This window comes from Haliotis rubra, unplaced genomic scaffold, assembly GCF_003918875.1.
Source record: "Haliotis rubra isolate DU_JTF1 unplaced genomic scaffold, ASM391887v1 Scf269, whole genome shotgun sequence".
Lineage (NCBI taxonomy): Eukaryota > Metazoa > Mollusca > Gastropoda > Lepetellida > Haliotidae > Haliotis > Haliotis rubra.
Genome location: NW_025766769.1, coordinates 727479 through 749881, shown reverse-complemented (window position 1 = coordinate 749881; position 22403 = coordinate 727479). Strand labels below are relative to the sequence as shown.

Sequence of the window (22403 nt, the reverse complement as noted above, 5' to 3'; positions counted from 1 at the left end):
TTTCAGATAGGGGAATAGAGTAGAGCTTAAACCTCCACTTGCCTTGTTTCAGGTAAGGGAATAGAGTAGAGCTTAAACCTCCACTTACCTTGTTTCAGGTAGGGGAATAGAGTAGAGCTTAAACCTCCACTTACCTTGTTTCAGGTAGGGGAAAAGAGTAGAGCTTAAACCTCCACTTACCTTGTTTCAGGTAGGGGAATAGAGTAGAGCTGAAACATCTACTTGCCTTGTTTCAGGTTGGGGAATAGAGTAGAGCTTAAACCTCCACTTCCCTTGTTTCAGGTTGGGGAAAAGAGTAGAGCTTAAACCTCCACTTGCCTTGTTTCAGGTTGGGGAATAGAGAAGAGCTGAAACATCTACTTGCCTTGTTTCAGGTTGGGGAATAGAGTAGAGCTTAAACCTCCACTTACCTTGTTTCAGGTTGGGGAATAGAGTAGAGCTTAAACCTCCACTTACCTTGTTTCAGGTAGGGGAATAGAGAAGAGCTGAAACATCTACTTGCCTTGTTTCAGGTTGGGGAATAGAGTAGAGCTGAAACATCTACTTGCCTTGTTTCAGGTTGGGGAATAGAGTAGAGCTTAAACCTCCACTTACCTTGTTTCAGGTAGGAGAGTAGAGCTGAAACCTCAACTTGCCTTGTTTCAGGTTGGGGAATAGAGTAGAGCTTAAACCTCAACTTGACTTGTTTCAGGTTGGGGAATAGAGTAGAGCTGAAACATCTACTTGCTTTGTTTCAGGTTGGGGAATAGAGTAGAGCTTAAACCTCAACTTGCCTTGTTTTAGGTAGGGGAATAAAGTAGAGCTTAAACCTCAACTTACCTTGTTTCAGGTAGGGGAATAAAGTAGAGATTAAACCTCCACTTGCCTTGTTTCAGGTAAGGAAATGAAGTAGAGCTTAAACCTCAACTTACCTTGTTTCAGGTAGGGGAATAAAGTAGAGATTAAACCTCAACTTGCCTTGTTTCAGGTAGGGGAATAAAGTAGCGATTAAACCTCAACTTGCCTTGTTTCAGGTAGGGGAATAGAGTAGAGATTAAACCTCCACTTCCCTTGTTTCAGGTAGGGGAATAAAGTAGAGATTAAACCTCAACTTACCTTGTTTCAGGTAGGGGAATAAAGTAGAGATTAAACCTCAACTTGCCTTGTTTCAGGTAGGGGAATAAAGTAGAGATTAAACCTCCACTTGCCTTGTTTCAGGTAGGGGAATAGAGTAGAGCTTAAACCTCCACTTACCTTGTTTCAGGTAGGGGAATAGAGTAGAGCTTAAACCTCCACTTACCTTGTTTCAGGTAGTGGAATAGAGTAGAGCTTAAACCTCAACTTGCCTTGTTTCAGGTAGGGGAATAAAGTAGAGATTAAACCTCCACTTGCCTTGTTTCAGGTAAGGGAATAAAGTAGAGATTAAACCTCCACTTGCCTTGTTTCAGGTGTTAGATACCCTCATTGGTGGTGCTGACTGTTGTAACATCATAGAGAACGGTGATGTTCCTTGTTTCAATGTCATCACGAGATGGTGCTCACTGTTGTAACATCATAGAGAAAGGTGATGTTCCATGTTTCAATGTCATCACGAGGTGATGCTCACTGTTGTAACATCATAGAGAAAGGTCAATGTCATCACGAGGTGATGCTCACTGTTGTAACATCATAGAGAAAGGTGATGTTCCATGTTTCAATGTCATCAAGAGATGGTGCTCACTGTTGTAACATCATAGAGAAAGGTGAGATGTTCCATGTTTCAATGTCATCACGAGGTGATGCTCACTGTTGTAACATCATAGAGAAAGGTGATGTTCCATGTTTCAATGTCATCACGAGGTGATGCTCACTGTTGTAACATCATAGAGAAAGGTGAGATGTTCCATGTTTCAATGTCATCACGAGGTGATGCTCACTGTTGTAACATCATAGAGAAAGGTGATGTTCCATGTTTCAATGTCATCACGAGGTGATGCTCACTGTTGTAACATCATAGAGAAAGGTGAGATGTTCCATGTTTCAATGTCATCACGAGGTGATGCTCACTGTTGTAACATCATAGAGAACGGTGATGTTCATTGTTTCAATGTCATCAAGAGGTGGTGCTCACTGTTGTAACATCATAGAGAAATGTGATGTTCCATGTCTTAATGTCATCAAGAGGGGTTGCTGTTATATAGAGAAGTGGTGTTTTAATGTTTTCATGCTGTTTGGAGGTTGTTTTGAGTGTATGTATGTTCTAGAGGGTCATGATCTGAAGTGTGTTACTTTATGGCTAGGTTTTATTACTATGGGGAAGTGATGTTCCGATGTGTTGTCCCAGTCAGTCGCTTGGAATGTTTTCACTAGTGAGAAGTGTGCCCCGATATTACACCGGTGACGGTGAAGTAATCTGGGGTAATCCTGGGGTAACTATAATCTGGGGTAATCCTGGGTAACTATATAACCTATCATGCAAACCATCATGTTGTTTTTGGTCATCCATGTTAGATGTATACAAGTCTATTCTGTGTTGTAGTACTTCACACTTGCTTGAAAACGGTGTAAGAATCTACCGGAACGTCTCATCGTAATATAGAACTTGCCATCCATTGAAATACACAATGCCATTGTAGAAAGTGGTGAAATGTAAGTCGAAGCCGCGGTGGCTGAGCGGCCAGGCGTCTGACTTTGTGTGCTGGCGTTTTGGTGCCTGACTCTGAGGCTGTGGGTTCGAATCCCGGATGGGACTCAAACACACACACACACACACACCAAAAAAAAAAAGGAAGAAGAAAAAGAACTAGAATCTGTACTTTACTGAGAAAGTGTAGTCCCAAATATAACATATGTTGTCATCCATTGTATATTGTACCTATGGTGACTCCGGCTGTCTGGAGCGTCATGAATCATGAGTAAATCACAGGGGGGACAGCCAGAACCTCGGTATCGTTACCTAGCAGGTTGTTCTGACGGTGTCTATGTTGTACCTTCCTACCCACCTACCTCACTTTATGAACCAGTCTCCAAATCTGTTTAAGTTAACGACGAAATTAAAGTAGAAATTATTTCTGGATAATGACTTATCTTTCATGCTATAATATCGACGTTTGGGTAGAGACCCTTATACCGTTGTCAAGCAGATGATATCACATCCGACAAATTCCAGTGATTGTCTCCCTAAACAATTCACCCTCTAAATATCCTGAAGTGAAATTAAAAAAGGTACTACAAGTATTATCGACAACAAAGACGGTTTCTATCCGCTAGTCACACAGATAGGACTGTAGCTTGATAGGTACAGGTGTTTTCAGCAGCTCATTTCCATATATGTTGACAGCAATCGTCATTAAGACAAGTCCTATGTTTGAATCCCGTTAATCATGTTGTGGTTGTTGTGTACTGCGCGCAAACGCATCCCAAAGAGTGTCTGTAAACATTTGTCATAAAAAATTAAAAACGATACATGAAAAGTGCATGCACAAAAGGTTTCAGCGTAATGCACGTGCAATGTGTCGGAAACATGAGTACAGACATCGCCTATACAAGGCCAAAGCAAATTTATCATTTCATTACCAAATCTATGGCGTAAACGAAGATAAAAAAAAACAAGATTGAATGCTACTGACCGAAATATCGCCATTGGACATTTGAAAGCAGGGGAGTCCCAGTCTGCCGTTGCAAGACACGTCAACGTCCACCACAACACCATATCTCGATAATGACATCGATATACCCGCTTCAATTCAACCAAAGACCGTCCCAGAAGTGGAATACCAAGAATGACCTCTCCAGTTCAGGACCGATTCATCCGGGTGTTTCACCTACGTCACCGATTTGCTACAGCAACGGACACTACAGGACAGGTGCCTGGTCTTCGAAGAAATCGTCTCAGAGAAGTGGGTATACGAGCATATAGACCAAAATTTGGACCTGTCCTGACGCGACTACACCGACAACAACGTGTCCAGTGGTGCAGCAGGGTAAAGGCATGGAACCTGGGGAACTGGCGACGCGTTTTGTTCAGTGATGAATCGCGTTTCCTTCCGCAACGACGGGATGGGGAGACAACGTGTCTATCGACGCCGACAGGAACGTTTAGCGTCGACCTGCGTTCGACAGTTCAACAGATTTGGGAGCTGTTTCAACACGACAACGCTCGTCCTTCCCTGGGCTTCCAAATCGCCTGACCCGTGAAGATCCGGGGGTAGAATAGGTCTTCAGCAACCCATGCTTGCCACAAAAAGGCGATTATGCTTGTCGCAAGAGGCGACTAACGGGATCGGGTGGTCAGGCTCGCTGACTTGGTTGGCACATGTCATCGGTACCCAATTGCGCAGATCGATGCTCATGCTGTTGATCACGTGATTGTCTGGTCCTGACTCAATCATTTACAGACCGCCGCCATATAGCTGGAATATTGCTGAGTGCGGCGTAAAACTAAACTCACTCACTGACTCACTCACTCACTCCAAATTGCCTGATCTGAACCCGATCGAGTATCTATGGGACGAACTTGATCGACGCTTAACCATCGTCATCAGACACTTGCCAACGCGTTGCAGGAGGAATGGCGAAGAATTCCCCAAGCAAGTATCCGACGACTTGTGCAACCCCTTCCAAGGCGGTGTCGAGCAGTGACGACTGAAGGGTGGTGTCACCAGGTAGTGTCCTGAACGTCCCCTTGTGTCCTCACATGTTCAGTTTACGAGTGAACTGAATTAATACTGACTATGACAACAATACATATGTTTCATCCATGTGTCGAATTTCCTTCATATATATTCAAACTTAATCGATTTATTTACACTTAAATACGTTTAATAAGCATTTCCTTGTTTTTAGCCTGTGCGGTTCTGGTTTCTTTTTAAGTGTATATTTATAAATACTGAAAAAATACGTAGGAATCTTAAACCGTAAACACAAGTCTGTAGTGTTGTATGAATTGGAGGTTAGAAGGATAAACAACTACGTGGCTAGCACCGCCCTTGGTTCCACTTCCTTCCCCAGTTGAGTAAATGAGTTGTTGTCATAAATGAACATATACTCAATGTGTAAATTAACTGTGCTATATATACAGTAGTGACTAGTTATGTTATTGAAAACATCGAAATAATACTTGGTCTTTCATTTTATCATTGCTATATCAGAACAACTGGTTCACAAACCCTGGCGACAGACTAGCACACGCTAGAGGAGGAATGGTGTAACAACCATTAACAATGCCAATATCTCCCACCGTTTGCGTTGTTACATGCGAGTCATGGCGCGGCAGTGAAGGGTCGTGTTCCTAATGTCTATGGTAACGAGTCGATTCCAAATTGACAAAAGAAGTTATTCCCGAAACCTGTTTCGCTAGCACATTCAGTGTAAAACCAGCAAACACCAAAGAAATGTAAAACCATTGAAGCATACTGTATCATAACATTAACTGGTTTAATACTCAAAAACAGTTACTGCTAGGTCACTACAATGGAAGTGCACAATGTAATGGCGGAACACAATTCAGTGGTGCATTACAATGTTAGGGGTAATATCAATAAAGACAAGGGCTAACAGTGATAAGAATATTCACAACGGAATAAGGCGAAGGCGACACATTGTGGTTGCAAGAGTGGCACGCTTGCTTGTTGCAGAAGGTAATGAAGTCAACAGTACTAATTGCTAAGCGCGATTTGAAAACATTCCACTGAAGGGTGACAATAAAAAATGCTCTACCACGGCACACACACGTGCATTGATGAAATATGTGGTTCATCTCCTATATTTAAGGTGTCTTGATTTGTCCTGCTATGTTTCAGGTGTCTTGAGGTGTCCTGCTATGTTTCAGGTGTCTTGAGGTGTCTGCTTTGTTTCCGGTGTCTTGAGCTGTCCTGCTATGTTTCAGGTGTCTTGAGGTGTCTGCTATGTTTCAGGTGTCTTGAGGGGTCCTGCTATGTGTCAGGTGTCTTGGGGTGTTAGACTTTAGTTCCAAAACAGTTAATTTTCTGGCTTTAATTTTAAAATTTGATCTTTAACACATTAGACATTAAAAGATACCGTGAGCGATACATCTACTTGCCTTGTTTCAGGTAGGGGAATAGAGTAGAGCTTAAACCTCCACTTACCTTGTTTCAGGTTGGGGAATAGAGTAGAGCTTAAACCTCCACTTACCTTGTTTGAGGTTGGGGAATAGAGTAGAGCTTAAACCTCCACTTACCTTGTTTCAGGTAGGGAATAGAGTAGAGCTTAAACCTCCACTTACCTTGTTTCAGGTAGGGGAATAGAGTAGAGCTTAAACCTCCACTTACCTTGTTTCAGATAGGGGAATAGAGTAGAGCTTAAACCTCCACTTGCCTTGTTTCAGGTAAGGGAATAGAGTAGAGCTTAAACCTCCACTTACCTTGTTTCAGGTAGGGGAATAGAGTAGAGCTTAAACCTCCACTTACCTTGTTTCAGGTAGGGAAAAGAGTAGAGCTTAAACCTCCACTTACCTTGTTTCAGGTAGGGGAATAGAGTAGAGCTGAAACATCTACTTGCCTTGTTTCAGGTTGGGGAATAGAGTAGAGCTTAAACCTCCACTTCCCTTGTTTCAGGTTGGGGAAAAGAGTAGAGCTTAAACCTCCACTTGCCTTGTTTCAGGTTGGGGAATAGAGAAGAGCTGAAACATCTACTTGCCTTGTTTCAGGTTGGGGAATAGAGTAGAGCTTAAACCTCCACTTACCTTGTTTCAGGTTGGGGAATAGAGTAGAGCTTAAACCTCCACTTACCTTGTTTCAGGTAGTGGAATAGAGAAGAGCTGAAACATCTACTTGCCTTGTTTCAGGTTGGGGAATAGAGTAGAGCTGAAACATCTACTTGCCTTGTTTCAGGTTGGGGAATAGAGTAGAGCTTAAACCTCCACTTACCTTGTTTCAGGTAGGAGAGTAGAGCTGAAACCTCAACTTGCCTTGTTTCAGGTTGGGGAATAGAGTAGAGCTTAAACCTCAACTTGACTTGTTTCAGGTTGGGGAATAGAGTAGAGCTGAAACATCTACTTGCTTTGTTTCAGGTTGGGGAATAGAGTAGAGCTTAAACCTCAACTTGCCTTGTTTTAGGTAGGGGAATAAAGTAGAGCTTAAACCTCAACTTACCTTGTTTCAGGTAGGGGAATAAAGTAGAGATTAAACCTCCACTTGCCTTGTTTCAGGTAAGGAAATGAAGTAGAGCTTAAACCTCAACTTACCTTGTTTCAGGTAGGGGAATAAAGTAGAGATTAAACCTCAACTTGCCTTGTTTCAGGTAGGGGAATAAAGTAGCGATTAAACCTCAACTTGCCTTGTTTCAGGTAGGGGAATAGAGTAGAGATTAAACCTCCACTTCCCTTGTTTCAGGTAGGGGAATAAAGTAGAGATTAAACCTCAACTTACCTTGTTTCAGGTAGGGGAATAAAGTAGAGATTAAACCTCAACTTGCCTTGTTTCAGGTAGGGGAATAAAGTAGAGATTAAACCTCCACTTGCCTTGTTTCAGGTAGGGGAATAGAGTAGAGCTTAAACCTCCACTTACCTTGTTTCAGGTAGGGGAATAGAGTAGAGCTTAAACCTCCACTTACCTTGTTTCAGGTAGTGGAATAGAGTAGAGCTTAAACCTCCACTTGCCTTGTTTCAGGTAAGGGAATAAAGTAGAGCTTAAACCTCCACTTGCCTTGTTTCAGGTAAGGGAATAAAGTAGAGATTAAACCTCCACTTGCCTTGTTTCAGGTGTTAGATACCCTCATTCTACACGTGACTTTTGTCTGAATCCCTGAAATACTGCAGGGTTTCAATATACACATACAATAGGGAAACACTCAACTCACGCTTAGCCTTGTGAGCAGCGACGACCTGTGCGACGATAGTCCATCGTATCAGAATATACGACATAGTGTCAGGCAGCTGTCCGTCTGCAAAATATCAGCGCCAGTCAGCACTCTCTCAAACCTAGCAATCGCCCACCTCAAGTCCCTGACTACGCTGTTCTTATTCTATGAAACATATTCTTCATTAGTTGTACCTCAGCGACAATGTTTAAGCTGCATCGTATGTTTGTTATGTGACAATAACATAACGAAGAAAGGAACAAACAGAGCATATTCATCCCGGGAATATACAGTTATTAAACCCAGTTGTATTGGTTACAAGACTGCGGACAGATAATAGGCGTGCACTTGGGGTGAACGGAAGCAGAGGCGTCATGGATATGTTAGAACAGCGTGACAAGAGAAGATTAACAAAGGAGACTGCGTGGGAAATGTACCTGGAAACAGAGGATGAAACTAACCTCTTCGCTTCATAACAGCCAACAAGGTTACTCAAGACCAAATGTTTTCCCATAGATTTCCATAGTAACCTTGCATTACAAAATAACCAGGGCCTAGATTTTCGAATCTCTCTTAGCGCTACGATAGTCGTAAGTGCCATACATTAACATTAATTTACGACTATCTTGGCGCTAAGAGAGCTTCGAAAATCTAGGCCCAGGGTTTAACAGCCGTTAAATGTACATAATGCACAGTGTGGTCTTAAGATTGCAACGGAATCTGGTGAACGGTTTGGTGTAGTATAACCACAAACTGGACGCTGTTCCAAGCCGCTGTTCCACAAAGCAATCTTAGAGAAAACTTTAGTAGCTGAAATATTTACGATAGTTGCAGCGCTAATAACAGATTGTTCGCCATTAACAACTATATGGGAGTAGTGTACAGCATCACCCTGGCCCCTTTTTCAGGATGGCGGCACTTCCGGTCACGCGATCCAAGCTGGCGTCACTTCCCGCAAGGGGTGGTTCCGGTTCCGGTTTCGGTGTGTGCACGCATCGCGATGACGTCACGTCCGGTTCCGGTGTGCGCGCGCATCCCGATGACGTCACCTCCGGGCCAAGATGGGCGCCCTGTTCAAGATGGCGGTCCATCCGGTGGGATCGCGTGGGGATATCGTGGAAAACTCGCGGGATCTCGCGAGTGTAGACACCATGCAAGATGGCGAGCGGACGGAACGGACGGGGAAGGAGAGGGAGGGTGCATGGTGAGAGGACGATGGCGTGGCTAGAGAAGTGTGTGGTTCAAGCATTGGATGTAGCATTCTTTCGAGGTGGCCCTGAAAAGGGCCGTTGGCATGGCAAGGCATGTTTAACACCGGCATAGCAGATCAAGGCCTCGGAAGATAAATTTCCCTGGGCAGGCACCATCATGTAGGTGGTGCGCTCCCTTCCTGATCCCTTCCCCACAGTAGATTCACATGTAAACTGATGTGAAGATCTGGCAAACCTGAGTTTTATAGCTGAGGTTGATGACGCCACTTTGGGCCGCCGGGTTAGTGTGGCATGCCCATGGAAAAAACCCAATGGAAAAACCCTGTGACGTCATTCAACACCAAATGAGCTCGTGGTGTGCACTGCCACGCTTAGGACGACCTATGGTGACGTCATAGGGTGACGTTGTGTATATAAACCAGGCTCAGCGTGGGTCTTGTCAGTTCTCATCATGCTGTCACCACGAATGAACGAGGCAGAGGAACTTGAAGAGGCGCCCGTGCCCTACTGGTTGGTACCGACGTCCGAAATAAATGCCAGGAAGATTCGGGGCAACACTCATCGCTACAAGCTGAACTTCAATCCGGCTTGGTTGCAGTGTCAACAACCTGAAGACCTCCCCGTCGTTCTCAGAGAGCAGTGTGATGCTGTCTTGTTAGACCTGAGAAACAATGTCAACGGCCAGGATGGTGATCGCATGGGATTGATCCTGAAACATCCAGCCCTGGATTCTGATATCCCCATCACGTTACAGCGCATGGAGGACCTCCAGGGGGAACACATCATGGCCGGAGAGGAAAAAGTACAGCAAAGTAACCACGACTTGAATATCGATGAGACCATGGATATATCGTTACTGCATTTAGACGATCTGGCTCTCCTAGGCCAGGGACACAGGCCGCCTAGGCACATCGTCAGCTTAAACACGTTCCTGGAAAAGAAGTAATGCCTCGTACAAATCAAGAATGATGATCAACTCTGCTTTGCCCGTGCCCTGTTCGTGGCCAGTCACCACGAACATAAACCCGATCCTGTGACCAAGGAATGGATGAAGGAATGGAAATACATACATCACGAAAAAAGACCAGCGCAGTTGAAGGCCGCCAAGGGCGTATTTCGCCAACTCAAGATTCCTGAAGGCCCTTGTACTGGGCGTGCCACGTGGGAGTTGTTCAGTCAACGTTTTGCGCCCTACTACCAACTCAAAATCTACTCCCACGATGTCATGAATCGAATACGACCACCCTGAAAATCATCGCTGCACCCGAGAATTTCCATGCCACTGGTGCCAATGTCCTGGATTCTGTGGCGACGTGGACAATGGAGGACTCTCCTATCTACAATATGGCGGGTGGTTCCGAAACCCTTACTGCTTTCAACGACATCGTACGGCCTCCACCAAGCATCACAGCACCTGATCCACCATCCACATTTGTCATCGATGCATGGCCAAAGTCAACGTGAGAAAAATCCGGGGCATGGCCAACCACCAGTGTGGCACGAATTGTCACTGCAAGATCTGCAAAGAACCCTTGGAACCCAACCACCAGTGCTACATGACCGTCATCAAAAACCACCCACACAAGATGAAGATGGTGAAAACAAGAATGAAGACAAAGAACGACAACAGCGCCAGTTCATCTTCTACGATTTTGAATGTACCCAAGATCAAGAGACTCATGTTCCCAACTTGTGCGTGGTGCATCTGTGATGTGGAAAATATATTTCCGAGGCTTCAGATCAACTGTGTGTCCCTGGCGTAAGGAAGGAGAAGGGCCTAGCCACATCAGAGTGATTCGAGGATCTACGACCTTGAAGGACATGGGCGACTGGCTGATGCGTGTGGCAGAAAACAAACAAAACAAGAAGAAACGTAAGGCACCACACCAGCCGTCGTCGGGCCGCGCCTCCAAGCAACCCAAACTATCACCAGAACCCGATGATGATGTAGAACTAGAACAAGAACAAGATGCCGAAGACAATGAGGACATTTCCCCTACCATTGATGAAGACGAAAGTTTTGGTCATTGCACACAACTACCGTGGCTATGATGGACACTTGCTCCAACAGGACTTCCATCAACATCTAGTGAAAGCACCCCAGCTTCTACTTCGAGGGAATCACATCTTGCAGATGAACGTGGGGCGTCTCGTTTTCAAAGATTCACTCAATGTCCCCTCGATGGCTCTGAAGCAGTTTCCAAAAACGTTTGCGTTGACAGAACTCAAGAAAGGGTACTTTCTTTAATTCTTCAACACCGACGCTCACCAAGGCTATATGGGTCCTTATCCTCCCGTTTCTACCTACGATCCTGACGGTATGTTTCCTGCTGAACGGAAAGCTTTCTTGGCCTGGTACGATGCACGCGTGGCTGAAGGAGTTGTCTTTGATCTGGATGAGGAATTGTTGAGCTACTGTCAGAGTGATGTGGACATTTTGCGTCGAGGCTGTGCTGCATTCTGCAACATGGAACCCTGCATCATCGGCATCATAACTCCTCAAGGTAACCCACCCAGCGTCACTACTCTCTGCAGTGTCTCCACTGGCTCAACTGGGTCATGCACCAACACCCCGACCTCCACATCCAACATGCCCGGAATGGTGGAGAAGTAGGCTTTGACTGTGCTGATGGTAGTCACAACATAGTGGACGGCTACGTCGCTGAGACACACACCGTGTACGAATACTTGGGTTGTTTCTGGCACGGATGTACTCGCTGTTACAAGACGGCTGATGTGAACCCCACAGTACCATGGGTACAGCCCCTTGGGAACGATACCATCATACGATGTACCGACTGGCGGTGTTGCATCAACATCCCGACATCGACAAAGTGGTGACCCTGTGGGCATGTGATTTTCGGAAAAACAGAAAGACAACGCTGATCTGAGAGCGTTCCTGACCACACTGCAAGGGCCCCGTGGGGCATCCCGAGATCAAAGGTCATCCTCCCGTGTCTGACTTGTTTGAGGTCCATGGGCTCATCCAGTGCTGAGTCTTGCCACCCACCAACCTCTACCATCCCGTTCTTCCTTTCTGCGTCCAGGGCAAGTTGTTATTTCCTCTGTGTCATGCTTGTGCTGAAGCACAGTTGGCTGGTTCCTGTCCCCACGGGGATGAAGACCACACATGGATCAGCACGTATGTCAGCAAGGAGCTTCAGTGTGCTGTTCGAGAGTGCGGCTATCAAGTGCTTCACATCTTTGAGGCTTGGCACTTTGACACGCTCACCACCTACGACCCTGACACTCAAGAGGGAGGCCTGTCTGTCAAGTATGTGAACAATTTTTTCAAGATCAAGCAAGAGGCCAGCGGATATCCAGAAGGCTGTTCAGACCCAGACACTTACATCAGGGAGATTCAGCGAAAACAAGGAGTCACCTTGGATCCTGCTCTTATCCGCAAAAACACAGGACTACGTGCCATGGCTAAAGCTTGCCTGAACAGCCACTGGGGCAAGTTTGGCCAATGCCTTGGGTTTGACCAGACCGAATACATCAGTTCACCTGAGAGGTTCTTTGCCCTCTTCCAGGATGAATGCTGTGAGGTAAAGGATGTGCACTTCATCAACGAGGAGCTCACGTGAGTTGACCCAGTTGAGCCAGTGGAGACACTGCAGAGAGTAGCGGCGCTGGGGTCGGTAACCTTAAGGAGTTATGATGGCGATGGTGCAGGGTTCCAAAAACAGTTTTCGGAAGGTTTGCATGCAAGCCATGGGTAGAGTCACTGCTTCATAGAAAGGGTCCACGTCGTTTTGTTGGATGAACATGTTGCAGAATGCAGCACAGCCTCGACGCAAAATGCCCACATCACTCTGACAGTAGCTCAACAATTCCTCATCCAGATCAAAGACAGCTCCTTCAGCCACGTGTGCATCGTACCAGGCCAAGAAAGCTTTCCGTTCAGCAGGAAACATACCGTCAGGATCGTAGGTAGAAACGGGAGGATAAGGACCCACATAGCCTTGGTGAGCTTCGGTGTTGAAGAATTGAGGAAAGTACCCTTTCTTGAGTTCTGTCAACGCAAACGTTTTTGGAAACTGCTTCAGAGCCATCGAGGGGACATTGAGTGAATCTTTGAAAACGAGACGCCCCACGTTCATCTGCAAGATGTGATTCCCTCGAAGTAGAAGCTGGGGTGCTTTCACTAGATGTTGATGGAAGTCCTGTTGGAGCAAGTGTCCATCATAGCCACGGTAGTTGTGTGCAATGACCAAAACGTCGTCTTCATCAATGGTAGGGGAAATGTCCTCATCGTCTTCTCCATGTGGTCTTGCTCTAGTTCTACATCATCATCGGGTTCTGGTGATAGTTTGTGTTGTTTAGACGGCTGGTGTGGTGCCTTACGTTTCTTCTTGTTTTGTTTGTTTTCTGCCACACGCATCAGCCAATCGCCCATGTCCTTCAAGGTCGTAGATCCCCGAAACACTTTGATGTGACTAGGCCCTTCTCCTTCCTTACGCCAGGGGCACTTTTCACACAGTTGATCTGAAGCCTCGGAAATACATTTTCCACATCACAGATGCACCACGCACAAGTTGGGAACATGAGTCTCTTGATCTTGGGTACATTCAAAATCGTAGAAGATAAACTGACGCTGTTGTCGTCCTTTGTCTTCATCCTTGTTTTCACCATCTTCATCTTGTGTGGGTGGTTTTTTGATGACGGTCATGTAGCACTGGTGGTTGGGTTCCAAGGGTTCTTTGCAGATCTTGCAGTGACGATTCGTGCCACACCGGTGGTTGGCCATGCCCCGGATTTTTCTCACGTTGACTTTGGCCATGCATCGATGACAAATGTGGATGGTGGAACAGGTGTTGGGATGCTTGGCGGAGGCCGTACGATGTCGTTGAAAGCAGTAAGGGTTTCGGAACCACCCGCCGCAATGGAGACAGGAGAGTCCTCCATTGTCCACGTCGCCACAGAATCCAGGACATTGGCACCAGAGGCATCGACATTCTCGGGTGCAGCGATGATTTTCAGGGTGGTCGTATGTTTTGTCACAGATTTCACAGTAATAGACACGACCTGTAAAGGCTGGCATGGGTGTAATGACATCGTAATGCTTTTTTTTTTTTCACTTTATTTCTTTTTTGCACTGGTACAGTTTTATCCTTCATACACAACACTATTTCAAATACATAGCACAATTAAAAAACAAGCATAAGTGAGATCGAATAGATTATGTAAATAAGTTGTTGCATGATGACAAGAAAGTCGTGAACTCGCTATATTTGCATACAGAGTATGCATTATATTTATGGAGATTGTAACTGTGGTTTAATTTGGCTTTGAGACTTTCAAGGGTTGGACGTATATTTGCTAGTTTTCTGGAATAATATATTCCTTTGTTATGATAAATATCAAGTGCAGAACATCGTTTTTTATGAAAGGACTGTTTCGTATCCAGGTTTATAGTAGTGTCTGTTTTATCTTCAATCCAATTTAAAAGGTCTTGCCACAGCCTATTTACGTATCTGCATTCAAAGATCAAATGAACAATGGTTTCTTTTTCAGCCTTGCAAAACGTACATAGTGGTGATTCTAATATATTATAGTTGTTTAGATCTTTATTGGTCGTGAGAATTCTGTGGACAAGACAATATTGAAACCATCTTTCCTTAGTGTTATGAAAAGCTCTGAATGGTATAAAATGATAGGTATTCCATAAGTCAGGTGGAAAATTGTGATGAAGGTCGTTTTCCCATTTACATTGATATCCTAAACTTGGAATAGATTTAACCTTGTTTAGTAGCGTTGTGTAGAAAATATTGCAGCCTTTCTTATTTTCAAAGAGTATTTTTACATTCGGGGGAATATAGGGTAAATGTCTTTGCTTTGTCAATATCGTAGCTTCTTGCTTTGAATATTGTTTTATTGAAGATAATATTCCCGCATATTCTAAGAAATTTGTCTCTACTCTATACATCTCTTTAAACTCTGTGAAAGACAGAAAGGATTCGTCATCTTTTAATACGTCATTTATACTTTTTACATTTGCTTTTAAGTAGTGTTCATATAGTATAGATTTGTTTCCAATTTATATATTGTTATTTTCCCAAATATACTGTTTGCAAAAGTCGGATTTCGTGTAAGGGTACCGTTTTTGTAAATCAGCCCAAGCTTCCAAAACATCTTTCCAGAAAAAGTTTTTAAGTTTTGGGATGATGTGTGTTTTCAGGTAATTTGAGCCCATTTCTATTGGGTTTGTAGTTTTTACCGTGTTATTTAAGATGTTGTTGAATTTAGAGTTTGTTGTAAATAACCTTCTTATCCATGATATATTTTTAGATTTTATGGTTTCTAGTATATCTGGAACTTTCAAGCCGCCTTCTTTATAGTTTCTGATCATCAGAGATCTTTTTATTTTGTCTGGCTTGCCTCTCCAAATACATGCGAAGATCTCTTTCTGGATCATTTGAATTGTATTCATTTTGGGGTTTGGTAGTGAGGAAAGTAGATGATTGAATGTGGGCAATATTAGGCTTTTCAGGATAGTTATTCTGCCGAATGGTGTGAGATCTCTTAGTGGCCAAAGTTTCATTAATTTATCCATTTTCTTTAGTTTATCTTCATAATTTCTTTCCACCATTTCTGCCTTATAATGTTGAAATATGATACCTAGCAGTTTGAAATTAGTCCAGTCCAGATTATAGTCTCTGCAATACGTAGTGTGTACTTGAGAATTGTTGAGAACCTATCCACACTACTTTAGTCTTATCAATGTTTATTTTAAGACCAGAGAAGGGTGCATATTGTTTAAGCACTTCTAATGTTGTTTGAAAAGAACGCTCAGACCCATCTAAGATTATAGTTGTATCGTCTGCAAACTGTGTTAGCAAATATTCTAAGTTAAACACTTTTATCACTTTTATTTTGTCATTTTGACGTAACATGTGAGCAAGGATTTCTGCGACTATGAGAAATAGATATGGCGATAGAGGATCACCTTGTCCACAGCCTCTAGTAATGTGGAAGAAGTCTGATGCAAAACCATTTATTGAAACGCTAGAATTTATGTTATTGTAAAATGTTTTAATCCAGTGTTTGAATGATGGTCCAAAATTAAAGAAGTTAAGACATTTCTCAATAAAAGACCATTCAACTGAATCGAAAGCTTTTTCAAAGTCTATTATTATCAATAATCCTGGTATGTTCATATAGTCGTTATATTCCATAATGTCACTGACCAGTCTCGTGCATTCGCCAATGTATCTACCTTTCATGAAGCCTTTTTGACCGTCGCTTATTTTTTTCGGGAGTACACGTTTTATTCGCGCTGAAATTACAGACGAGGCTAGTTTATAAGATATGTTAAGGAGTGATAAAGATCTGTAGTTTTTAATTTAGTCTTTAGGTTTATCTTGTTTGGGAATACATGTTATAAGGCCCTGTTTTTGGCTTACCGAAAGTTCACCTGTTTTGAATGCGTGATTCGGGTTAATCAAATATTTGTTAACTCATGCCAAAAGAATTTGTAAAATTCTGCAGTAAATCCAGTTGGTCTAGGACTTATACTGTTTTTCGTATTTTTAAGAGATTGAAGGACTTCATCATATTTTAGTTCGCCTTCCAGGCATTGAGATTCTTCTTCAGTTATGTTAGGTATAGTGCAATTTTTAAAAAGTTCTTCCTGTTCTACATCCTTATTTCTTTACTAGTGTATAGATTCTGAAAGTAATCTTTGGTATGTTTAGCTTCAATTATAGTTCCATGTGCAGTTTCTAATTTAGCAACGGATTTATTTTGAAGTTTTGTTTTTCAAGTGACAGGAAGTATTTCGACGGTTTCTCTCCCTGTTCATACCATTTCGCTTTCGATCTTAGTATCATGCCTTCTGTTTTGTATCGGTTAAGTTCTAATTGTTGTTCTTTGAGTTCATTTATTTCTTTTAATAATTTATCTTTGTATTCTTCGTTCATGGCTGCATCTAATGTGACGTCAAGGTTTTCAAGTGCTTCATTGGTTTCCTTTCTGCTTTAATTCTTTTCTTTTTTTTGAGATGAATATTTAATTGTATATCCTCGAATATTACATAATAAAACTTCAAAGAATATTTGTTTGTTTATCATTAATACTCGCTCTCCTTCAGTGGATCGACTGTGATACTGATCAACAGTTTCTTGAATAATGCTTTTGATTTCTTTCACATAATGTGGATCTTGTAATAGGATGAGAAAGCCACAATAACTCGGTGCGCCTAGTGTCTGCAAGAGTTGTATACTCCCAAGGGAGTTGAGATTGATAATGCGATGTGCCGTTGAGATTGACATCCAATGATCGAGGGGAAAAATACCAGCGCCTTGAGCATGCACTAGTGCGTGGATATGTGCGCTATATAAATATCCCATAATAATAATAATAATAATAATAATAATAATAATAATAATAAGGGCCTGATGATGTACGCCTCTTCGTGGTGGGCCTAGATAGGGGATTTTATTCCCTGAACTGAACGTACATCACCCAGTTAGGGCTGACCCCCCCGAAGCTGGTTTTTCACTGGGTTACAAATAGCCAAGAAGAATTTTATCTTTCAACTCCGCAGCCCAGTCAGCCTTCCTCCGGTAGTGACACTAACCATACTGGAGATGGGACTTGCCCCAGGGGAAGGCACAGAACCCGACCAAGAATATCTTGGTCAAACCACCTTAAAACCACACTACTTGAGTGTGCGAGAGCGACAGGATGGCCTGAAAATCCACGTATCAATGGCAAGTCGCTGAAGCTGCATTGGGACAATGCCATGCCCATGTATGCTTACCTGACGGAGCAAAATCTCCGAGATCAATTCCGGCGGCTTAAAAATCTCTTGCCCCGTGAGCCAGTTCAACCCACAACTGGTGCCCGTCAGGAACCTTTGCATGAACAGAATGCTCAAGTGGCAGCAGACCCAAAACTTCTGATGGACGTCCGTGTCAACCTCTTTCCTCTTGCTGATGGAAACTCTTCCGGCGTAGAGCCAATTGGCCCCGAAATTTCAGACCCTCACTCTTCCTCTTCTTCAGTTGCAGATCTTTCCGAAAACCCTGTGTATATTTTGTTTCATTCCATTTATGATGAAATATCTGGCATACCTTTAGAAAATCGGAGGCCAATTAAACAAACAAATGAATCTTTTCCCAAAACTGAAATCAATTTATTAAATGATATTATTTCTATGAAACTTTCATCGGACTGTTCATTACATGAAGTTAATTGTTGTGTCTATGCTGCCGCTCGAACCTTGGAGGAAATTCACACAGTTTCCAAAGACAAAATCATCTAATACTAAGAACAATACACCAAAGAAAAACCGGTTTCAAGTAAAACTAACGGAAACTCGAAAATACATTTCCTGGATAGAGCTGTGCCTGAAGTTAAGATCATCAGGGAGTCCAATGTCAAAACGGCAAAAGGCAATTTGGAGAAAATTAAAATTACAATACAAGACAACAAAAGAAAAGGTACTTCTCCAAATTGTCGATTCCCTTAAGGCCAAAATAAAGGTTTGGACTGAAAGAAAGAAAAAATGGGAAAAGAAAAATAAATTTATCAAACAAAATTAGAAATAATGAAAAGCACTTTTACAGGCAATTGAAAACAAAGGGTGATGGTGAACATGATAAACGGCCTCCCATGGATGCCAATGAAAGGTTCTGGAAACAGTTGTGGTCTGTACCCGGCAACTGTAACCTTGAGGCACCATGGGTCCGTGATTATGACCATGCAATGCATGAGAAAGTAACTAGGTCGTTTGTCTGTTACATCTCACCAGATTGCCTGAAAAGTGTTATAAAAAAGTCCAAATCTAATACAGCTCCAGGGCCTGATGGCATTCGAAACCGGTATTGGAAACTGTTCCCCTGTGTCCAAACACCATTACTACACTGTTTCAATACTCTCGTGGACACAGGTGATGTTCCTCCATGGTTCTGCAAAGGTCGAACAATACTCCTTCCCAAAAAAGGAGACTTGACTGATCCAAAAAACTTCCGCCCTATCACATGTTTGAATACACAATACAAAATATTCACAGGGTGTTTGACAAACCTCGTGTCATCTTACTGCTCTTCCAATGATATAATTTACAGAGAGCAGAAGGGGGCAAGAAAGGGATGTTGGGGTGCAAGGATCAACTTCTTGTGCAGAAAATGATTTTGGAAGAGGCAAAACATATCACCGCAACCTCTCCATGTGCTGGATTGACTACAAAAAGGCATACGACTCTGTCCCTCACGAATGGATTCTGAAGTCTCTTCATTGTATTGACCTCCCTGAGCGACTACTTGATTTACTCAAGTCTTTAATGAGTTGCTGGTCGACTCAACTTGAGATATACTCGCAAGGGCAGGTTCAGACTTCGGAATCTATTCCAATCAGAAGGGGAATATTTCAGGGGGATTCCTTTAGTCCTTTGCTTTTTTGTCTGTCTTTAAATCCTTTGAGCTTTCTGCTCAATAAAGAGGGGTTACCATCCCGACCCTCCTCAGCACAGATCCCCAACACCTCTTACTCATCTCCTTTACATGGATGATATCGAGCTCCTTGCCAAAGGAGATACCAATTTGAAAGAGCAGGTTCTCCTTGTCGAGTCCTTTTCGAATGATATTGGCATGACATTTGGATTCGACAAATGTAATACTCTTCATTTGAAACGAGGCAAGGTAACTAATGATGGATCGGTCAAGTTACAAGGGGGAGGAGTTATTGAGCATCTTGTGGAAGATCAGGCCTACACCTATCTTGGAATGCAAGTTCGAGACAAGCTCCAGAATGCCCAGATTCAAGACAAACTTCGGGCCGAGTATAAATCTCGTTTAAAGAAAATCTGGAGCTCAGAGCTAAATGCTCGAAACAAGGTCAAAGCCACAAATACTTTTGCTGTGCCTGTCCTTTCCTATTCCTTTGGAGTAGTTGATTGGACGAAACAAGACATCCAGAGTCTTGACCGTCTGACCAGAAGGATCATGTCTGATAACAGAGCCCACCACCCTCGTTCCTCTCTTAACCGTTTATACATGCCAATCAATTCTGGAGGTCGGGGTTTGATTAATGTGGAGGCTCTTCATGATAGAATTTTATTGTGTACTTTTGCACATATTTATTTATCAGATGATCCTCTGGTGATGCATGTGAAAGCAAGGAATTCCACAGCTATTTTAAGCGTGCCAAGGTTGTTGGACAGAATCTGAAATTTGAGGTTGATTTTGTTAATGGCGATGTACTGCTGGACGGTACAATGATGGGAGTAAACCAGGTGAAGTCCTTCACCAAGTCTGCCCAGAGTCAGTCTTTTGTGGAGAAGCTTTCTGAGAAGCCATTGCATCGTGTGTACATGCAGTGTGTTGAACAGAATAGCAATCCCACAGACTCCTTCGCCTGGATGAAGTCGGCTTGTCTTAAATGTGAAACCGAGGGCTTCCTTTTTGCTGCTCAGGACCAGTCACTTCCCACTCGCAATCGCCTAAATGTGATTCTTAAAGAAAATATCAATATGAAATGTCGACTGTGCAATGAATTCACGGAGACCGTCCAACACCTTGTCAGTGGATGCCCTTCCTTGGCACAAACAGCATATCTTAAACGACATGATGGCATGGCTCGTTGCTTTTACTACCGTCTCCGCCATGCCTGTGGCTTTGACTCCGAGGACCATCCATGGTACGACCCTGAACATGTCCAGGGCGTCATGGAAAATGATGCTTTCAAACTTCTCTGGAATAGGCCCATATACAGCCTCAGAAGAATTCCAGCTAACAAACCTGATCTTGTCCTTTTTGATAAAGCCAATGAATTGATTTATATCATTGAATTTTCTGTCCCTTTTGACACCAATGTGATTGGCAAGATTAAGGAAAAGCATGATAAATATGCGGACCTCGCCTTTGAAATGTCCCGCTTGCATCCCAAGTACACTGTCGTCAGGCTCCCCATTGTTCTCGGTGCCCTTGGTTTGGTACCTCCTGATCTCTTGGCGCAGATCAAGAGAGTGCCCGGGTTCTTCACCGGGAGTACAGCCCTTCTGACACTCTGGGTAATGCAGAAGGCTGCAGTGTTGGGGAGCCTTCATATTCTCCGGAAAGTTCTTGGTGGGTTCGACTAGGCAGCGTTTCCTGGGAGAAGTCCCATTCGCTGTCTGGGCTGCGTGTAGAGGGGGCAAGGGCCCTGAGCTGATGATGAGCCTTACCAGCCTGACTGTGCCAGGATCACCCGAACCCTCTCTGCTGCATACTATCTTTAATCTGTAAAACATAATGATAATAATAATAATAATAATAAACTATTATTAAATTTCCAAAAGCCCCTACCCCTTTCTATTTTTGTGAATTCAATATGTAAAGAGATTATGGAGTGATCAGATCGATAACTAGGTTCTATTTTAGTGCAGGTTATTGATTTTTCCTTGGTTTGATATACGAGGAAAAAATCTTGGGAGTAGATTTTGAGTTGGTAGTAGGGCGCAAAACGTTGACTGAACAACTCCCACGTGGCACGCCCAGTACAAGGGCTTTTAGGAATCTTGAGTTGGCGAAATACGCCCTTGGCGGCCTTCAACTGCGCTGGTCCTTTTTCGTGACGTATGTATTTCCATTCCTTCATCCATTCCTTGGTCACAGGATCGGGTTTGTGTTCGTGGTGACTGACCACGACCAGGGCACGGGCAAAGCAGAGTTGATCATCATCTTGATTTGTACGAGGCATTACTTCTTTTCCAGGAACGTGTTTAAGCTGACGATGTGCCTTGGCGGCCTGTGTCCCTGGCCTAGGAGAGCCAGATCGTCTAAATGCAGTAACGATATATCCATGGTCTCATCGATATTCAAGTCGTGGTTACTTTGCTGTACTTTTTCCTCTCCGGCCATGATGTGTTCCCCCTGGAGGTCCTCCATGCGCTGTAACGTGATGGGGATATCAGAATCCAGGGCTGGATGTTTCAGGATCAATCCCATGCGATCACCATCCTGGCCGTTGACATTGTGTCTCAGGTCTAACAAGACAGCATCACACTGCTCTCTGAGAACGACGGGGAGGTCTTCAGGTTGTTGACGCTGCAACCAAGCCGGATTGAAGTTCAGCTTGTAGCGATGAGTGTTGCCCCGAATCTTCCTGGCATTTATTTCGGACGTCGGTTCCAACCAGTAGGGCACGGTCACCTCTTCAAGTTCCTCTGCTTCGTTCATTCGTGGTGACAGCATGATGAGAACTGACAAGACCCACGCTGAGCCTGGTTTATATACACAACGTCACCCTATGATGTCATCATGGGTTTTGCCCATTGGTTTTGCCCATGGGTTTTTTCCCATAGGTTTTGCCCATGACGTCACACACCCTATGGCATCACGCCACACTAGCCCGGCGGCCCAAAGTGGCGTCATCAACCTCAGCTATAAAACTCAGGTTTGCCAGATCTTCACATCAGTTTACATGTGAATC

At 43.6% G+C, this 22403-nt stretch overlaps 1 protein-coding gene across 3 annotated transcripts in view; it reads right to left on the bottom strand.

Moving 5' to 3' along the window:
• The window catches only part of LOC124280512 (CUB and sushi domain-containing protein 3-like), a 97198-nt gene extending 89134 nt beyond the window's left edge, over nucleotides 1-8064 (bottom strand). For all 3 annotated transcript variants that reach the window (XM_046716456.1, XM_046716461.1, XM_046716457.1), the window contains exon 1: nucleotides 7777-8064. In XM_046716456.1, coding sequence (XP_046572412.1) covers nucleotides 7777-7840 — 64 coding nt within the window. In that variant the 5' untranslated portion in view covers nucleotides 7841-8064. The remainder of the gene's footprint in view (nucleotides 1-7776) is intronic.
• Nucleotides 8065-22403: the final 14339 nt, after the last annotated feature.